Genomic DNA, 7,118 nt, shown 5'->3' with positions numbered 1-7,118 from the left:
TGGTTGCCTTGGTTACCACACTTTGAACGGTTCTTCGGTTGGTAGATTTCCCGAGGGAACCACAGCAAATCCTTGCGTGAGGCTTTTTCCGGTCGATTCCGGGAAGGCAGGATTTCCTCTTCCTTTTTTCCTTTCTCTCTCTCTCTCTCTCTCTCTCTCTCTCTCTCCGTCGTTAATATTCCTTTCGTTCCTCCTTTGCTGTACCTGTTCGACCACGAAGGAGCGTGGAACCTTAGGAACCAGCGGGTAAATCGAATTTCGGAAGCGATTGAATCAAGCGATCGACGCCGGACGGTGGAGTGAACGGCAAAAGAAAAAAAAAACCAGGGCAAACGCAAGCGCAAAATGAACGATAAGGGCTACTTTGAGCGCAGTGCGAGCGTGGGCGCGAGTGATGATTTTGGTCGCCGGATTGCGGCCGCGGCGAGTGTTGCGGCCGAGCGGGGGCGTGGTGGCAGTTTCAGGATGCCAACGAGCGTGGCCAAGTTTGAGGAGAGCCGCCGGAAAAGTGCCTCCTTTGATGTGGACCGCAACCGTCGGCCGGAAGTGATGAAGGCCTCGGTGGCCACTTCCGGTGGTGCTGGTGCCGGTGGAGGTGGTAGTAGCACTAGCGGTGGTGGTGGTGGTGGTGCCGATGGTCCCACCGGAAGTGCCGGAAGTGGTGACGCGAACATCCGGAGGCGTAGCAGCAGCAACAGTTCCGTCCACCGGAGATCGCAATCAAAAGTGTGTATGCCGAAGAAGATGCTTATCCTAGCTAGTGTGTGTGTGTGTGTGTGTGTGTTGGTGTAGTGTTGCGTGTGTGTGTGTGTGGGCCAGTGTATATGTGTGTGTGTGTGTACAGATGTGCTTGTGGCTTCCTCTACACGCCTGCTGTTCGCTACTACCTCTTCTTCTACAGCTGCTGCTGCTGTCGTTGCTCGCTAGATCCTTAGCTCCTGGACGCTTCTCTCTACCAGGACGAGGTCGCTTGCTTCCAAGGACACCTTAGCTCTCGCTCGATAGCCGCTGACCGCTTTCCGGGATGCGTTTCCCGTACTCAGTTACCCGCCATTGCATCCATTTGTTTTCCTCGCATTTGCTTTCACTCTTGAACGGCACAACGGACTTCAAAATCACAGAGAAACGCACTCGCTCACGAGTCACTTCAAGCAGGACACTCGAAGCGGACGAACACTGGCTTCGAGACCACCAGCAATGCTTTTCCCACACAGCACAGTGCAATTTCCGTTCTGTATCTGTTTAGAGAGTTGTACTTTTCTTTTTCTTCGACCAACCACTCTACCTTCGTATACCTTTGCTGGGAAACCAATCCAGCATTCATTTTAATTCTCTCTCACTCTCTTGTTCGTGTCGTTTACATGTCACCAAGTTACTTGTCGCTGGTTCCTTGGGAGGTACGAGCATCTTAGTACCCGAGCCATAGCCCGGCGTGCAGCCATTCTTGGCAAACGCGATTGCACCTTCAGAGGCACAGCCCTTGGGTCGTGAAACAAACAAATGAAACACTCACGCGCAGCCCTCGGGGCTATTTGTCGGTGTCGAGTCGTTCGCGTTTCCATTCCAACCACGGGCACGAAATCTCAGAAGGAAACGCGACACATAGGGCACGATTTGCAGTAGACAGTAGTAGCTTATAACGTGCAACGTGGTTCGTACAACGGGCAAACGTGCTCGAACAATTGGAGCATGCAAACGCCACTGCCGATGGGATGGGACGAGATGAATTTAATGTCACCCAAGCGGCTTCGTGTGGCCTTTCTGCCATTCAGGTGGATTGTTTTCTCAACAGGCGCCCTCCCCCATTGGGGAAGAAAAGTTTACGGTTGTAGGAAATGTGTCTTCGTTAGCGTTAGCGACCCGAGCGACCGCGACAAGAGCTTTGCATTAAAGTACGCAAAAACTTCACCCCGGGACGGGGATGTTCCAACCCAGGAAAGGAAAAGCAGCATTTGCAACATTTTGGGATAATTACGCCCCGAGAATGCCCATATAGTTGTAATTACCGGCACTCGGGTGTGTCGGGATGATGATCACCGCCCAGTGAGGCTGGGCCATAAACCTCACAACCAGCGCTTGCCTGATCATCACAGGCACACGAGCAACGTCTTGGTGTCCTGCCGCCGGGCGGCATCATGAGGGTAATTAAGAACATGCCAATAATGTGCACCATCGTAACGAGGCCAACGTGGCGAAGTCGTACGAATTTCACCGCCCTTGGGCTTGCTTTCCCCCGGCGGGAAACCGAAACAACCGGAACGTGTTCTGTTCACACTTCGCACCGTCCGGTCCGGGGTTCCAGAACGGCCCATGACGATTGCGCGAAAGGTACCTCTTAACGGTGGTGGTTTCGGTCGCCTTGGCCCTGCCCGCGAACTACGACGACGACGACGACGATGGTGATGGCAAGTAGCGCATGCTTTAATTGAATTTATGCCTCAAACGTGTACGGTTTATTAAGCGCAACGTGATATTCATTACCGTGGTCATAATAGTGGCCATCGATCGATTTGGCATCACGCCGCCAGGTACGCAAGGCCAGCGCACTAATGATTCTTTCGCCACTTTTTCAAACACCCCCGAACATTGCGTACGCTCTGAGACGTGCTTTTTAGTGTGCGCAATTGCAATTGATTGTCGTGTGGCAATGAAATCGAGGGTAAAATTCGTGAGCGCGATATTTTTGCACCAACTGGGACGGCTAACCTGTTGAAAGGGGTTTTGTTGTGGGGCTGCTCAGCATCCTTATCGGTATAGATTTTTCGGTTTTTCAGGTGGTTTTTGGTTCGAATGAAAGGACGTTCACTCGGCCCCAATGCACAGACGATGGCTTGGGCTGGCATTCGGACGAAGAGGTTTAATTCATCATCCATGCTAGGGTAATTTGATGATTAATGATGGTGAGTGCTTGATCAGATTAAGCAGGAAGGCGTTCCTTCTGTCTGGCATGTCGCCGTACAAACTAGATGTCGAAAAAGGGCCCAAAAAAGAGAGTCCAATAGTTTTCTCACAAGAGACAGTGCATAAAAGCTCAACGAGCAGCTCAAAAAAGAACGCCGGCGGGGAAAATGTGGTTCCTTTGGCCACGCGCTTTATTAAATTACGCCTAACGTCATTTGGTTTGCTTTAAAGAAAAAGGTATAAGGGAAAAAGGGCATCCTCGACGTTGTCAAATTACCCCCACACCGTCCTAGTCCCGGTTGCCTTCGGTAAAAGGAGCGCAAGATGCAGCACCAGAAAAGAAAGGACCCGAACCAACCCACGGGGGCCCACTGCAGGCACGGACAATTAACGAGCATAATGTTGCGGTCTCGTGTCACCGGCTTGTACCTCTTAATGTCAAACAAACTTCTGCTCTTGCTGCTGCCACCGTGCGCCAATGACAGCCAGGACCCGGGCTGGTTCGTTCGCTTTACGCTCGTTCGCTGCCAGTGCGTACATGTGTGTGTGTGTGTGGTTGTGTCCCGGCACAGGGCCCTTCACGGAGGAGCCGTCTCGTGTCGCAACAACAAAGTTCGGCACCGGTGACCTCCGGACCGGCCGGAGCCGTTTGCCTAAACCGGCCTAGGCTGCCCCGTGGCCCGGTCGGTCAGAGTCAATATTGACTGAAGTGATATAACGATTGCAGTCACCGGTTTATGCGAGGATATTTTTCATCCTGCCAGGCGCAGGGATCCCACGGTGCCGCAGTGAGCGTACCGGGAGCGCACGAGCATCCGAGGACCTTGACGAGTCGCGAGTGGCAATCTTCTTGGGCGTCGAAGTGGGAAGAAAGCGCTTCTGTTGCGGGTGACCATTGTAAGCGTGGGCAGAAAAGATTACCATCGGTCTCTGTGGCGAAAAAGGACGTCTGGCCCTGGCCGAGCCGAGGGCGTAAGCATTCTTTTGTTCACTGGCTCACTTCGCCAGCACAACGGTTGACTGTTGGTTCGGGAGAACTGCCATCATCGCTGGTCCATCATGATTATTTGCTACCGTACCGATCTCCCACCGGGAGATTCCCACCGCCCGGTTGGGTGGGAAAAAGCTTCCACCCACCTGGGGGTCTATTTATGATTAAGAAATAATATCAAATGAATAAGATATAATCTACGAGCCATCGTGGTCGTCCCGACTCACGCCCGTGATGAACCGCGCGTGGGGGGAAAAAACTCTTATGAATAGTTGATAAATTTTTCTGAAATCGTGCCACCCCGCGCAGTGGAAGCTTTCCGATTTGAGCGCACCATTTCGAGAACCTCCAGCTCGCGGGACCTTTCGTGGGTTTCATTGCCATTCGTGGTGGGACCGGCTTCAAATCGCTCCCCACCCACCCGTTCTACAGCCGTTGATTTGGATAATGATGGCGAGTAAATCAAGCCCTCGTACGCGTCGTTTCCGTGGAACTCGGGTGGAAAGTTTTAGCGGGTGGAAATACCAAAACACCTTTCAACGCGCGGGAGGCGCGCTGTTCGAGGGACGTGCGAAATGTTGCGTGTCGGGTTCACCTGAGGCCACGAATGGAACACGCATGATGAAGTGCGAGGTGAATGGTTGTGCTTGAACTGGCCAAAACGACGCATTTGGGTATTTGTTTGCTGGATTACGATTTCCGAGAGTGGCCCCGGTTTGCGGGTAATTGAGCAAACTTGACATATTTTTTTTGGCGTCCGAAACAAGCGGATGCAATGCTGGCACAGGTGCTTACCTCGTTTAGTTCCGTTCGATGCGGATAATCCACGGGTTTAGCGTGTTTTGTGATGTTTGGGTTATACAAGTAAGAGTAGCCCTAGCGTTTGTTCTAGGACCAAGTTGCCTTTGGGCGCGTTTTGGAAGCGAAGATCTAGCCAATATGATTATTTTTCAATTTATTTATTTATGCACTGTTTTCTGAACAACAGTTTACAGGTGCGAAAACAAACGAAAAGAATAAACAAAGCGAGTTTTTTTCCCGGTGTCATTTCAATGGAATGTGCGTTACCTTTTGCACGTATTGATTTAACTGTAAGCTACCCGATTCCGTGCTCCACGAACGGTAGCAGACGGATTCTTATCCGCTTCCGTGCCGGAAGACAAAACGGGCATCCGTTAGTAACAGCGAAACCGCAACAGATGGAATGGACATCTCGATTAATCCCGCCGTGGGCTGGGTTGCGATGAAAGGAAAATAAACGGACCACGGGTGGCGTGTCTTCGCAGGTTCTTTCATCCTTCTGCGACCCCGACCGTGCTGGAGGGTGCGCGCCGCTGAGTTGCGGTAGCGGGAAGTGCGAAGAGATGAAATTCGCATTCTGGACCGGTTACGGAACGCTGTGTGGGACTTGTGTGTGTGTATGTGGGTAACAAAAGGCCAGCTGTTGTTGAATGTAGCGCTTAGCCGGGCTCGGTTATCTTTGCTACAATCATCGCCGTCTTGGGGCTCCTTTGAATACTAATCATCCCGCGCGCTCGGTTCGTTTGCCGATGGTTTTGCCGGTGAGGTGTAATCCTAATCCTCGATACACAACGATCCAATTTTACGTAAACCACCTGGCGTTTCCATCGCGACGTGAACAACTGGGCGCCTCCATCAGGCCAAGTAAAAGACTGGGCGCCTCCATCGAGCCCTCCTCCAGCGGCTTCTTCCGAGATTTAAAGCGAATGACATTTGAGTACTTTTTTCTGTGTCACAGCCGTGACACCTGCCAATGCGGATTTGCGGGAGCTTTTGTGGAAACGAAATCCAATTAGTCAAGGTCCCAGAGGGCTCCTGTAGGTATCGATGCGCGTCAAAGAAGCTCCCGACTTGGAAGAAGCTTTCAGGAGGAGTTTAAAAATTTACTGAACACGTGTGTAATTCGGTGGAAAGGGACCCATCGTTCTAACCATTCTCAGCGCAATCATGTAACCGCGGAGCTTAAATCTTACATCATCGCCTGCGGTGGATTGAAGCCCATTAGCGTAAAGACACGTTGAGGGCAAAAGGCTTCGTTACAAGTCACCTGCAAAGGATTGGGGTTTCTTCACAGATAGTGTCTTATTTGCGGACAGTCGCTACATTTCTACGGCTCTGTTTGTCCATCAATGTCTTGAAGTGAAAGGGAGACAACGAGCTCCTCCCGAGAATGTATGTAAGAGCGAGAGAGCGCCCATCGAGAAAGATGGAAGTAGTGGAAAGACGATAGATTTGCACAAATTATAGCTTGATCCGTTGCGGTGGTATTGATTCGTCCTGGAACCTTCAGGGACGATAAAGATGGAGCGAAAAGGTTACAGGCCGTTAATTCAATAAGAACCGGACAAACCGAACCAAATTTCGGAAAAGTACTCACCATTACGTCTGAAAACCATTCGTTTGTCACACGCATTTTGCGGGGCAGGATTTTTTTCATTGTGCTGCCTTCTAGTTAAAACAGCGCAATAGCTTGGGATAATTGGATTTTCCGTTCCTACGCCCGGGCTGAATTCGGTTTGATTTGTTCGCCCATCTATGGGTGGGAAAATCATACAAAACCGAAAAATGCTCTGGCGGAAAAATTCGTGAAATCGTCTGAACCCAACGAAACAATTTGGAGCACAAACCGCTTAGCTGGAATGGTTGCGATATTCACAGCCGATTTAGCTGAGCGACATATCGTAAACCGTTCCGATGGCCGATGGCCCATCTGAGGGGATGCAAATTTCAATGTTCCAATTTGAGCATCGTCATAGGATAAATATGTAAACATAAAAACAATTTCCTGGATGAGCGACGAAAGTTGCTTGCTCACCGTCATCAGGGGATGATAATTTGATCGCCGTAAAGGCAGGCAGGCAAGCAAGAAGCCATAATCGATTAGTCACGCTTTCTATCGATGGTCGTGTGCCAGCGAAAGGATCATTTCATCTTTCTTTCTTTTTCTCTCCATTGCTCTCTTGCTCCGTTCGGTGGGGATTGCCGCGGCCTTGCACAGTATCGTTTACGATTATCAATGGCAAATGGGTTTCCTGCTTTACCGCATGGGGAGTTTTGGGTGTTTTGTTTTGTTTTTTTTTCTACCTCGTCTCCGTAAAAACAAATGAGAAAAACGGATTCATCAATGTGACATGCTTGATTATCCATCCGACACTCCTTGCCGAGAAACCGAGAGGACTTCGTTGGTAGTCTATTTGGTTAACCA

General features: G+C 50.6%; 1 protein-coding gene across 1 annotated transcript in view; it reads left to right on the top strand.

Moving 5' to 3' along the window:
- The first annotated feature begins 345 nt into the window (after window positions 1-345).
- The window catches only part of LOC128730913 (alpha-catulin), a 52,080-nt gene continuing 45,307 nt past the window's right edge, over window positions 346-7,118 (top strand). The window contains exon 1 of the mRNA XM_053824003.1: window positions 346-726. Within this exon, the coding sequence (XP_053679978.1) occupies window positions 346-726 (381 nt within the window). The remainder of the gene's footprint in view (window positions 727-7,118) is intronic.

This window comes from Anopheles nili, chromosome 2 (genome assembly GCF_943737925.1).
Source record: "Anopheles nili chromosome 2, idAnoNiliSN_F5_01, whole genome shotgun sequence".
In the NCBI taxonomy this organism is placed as follows: domain Eukaryota; kingdom Metazoa; phylum Arthropoda; class Insecta; order Diptera; family Culicidae; genus Anopheles; species Anopheles nili.
The sequence above is the reverse complement of the archived record's forward strand: the minus strand, read 5'-3'. Positions and strand labels throughout refer to the sequence as shown.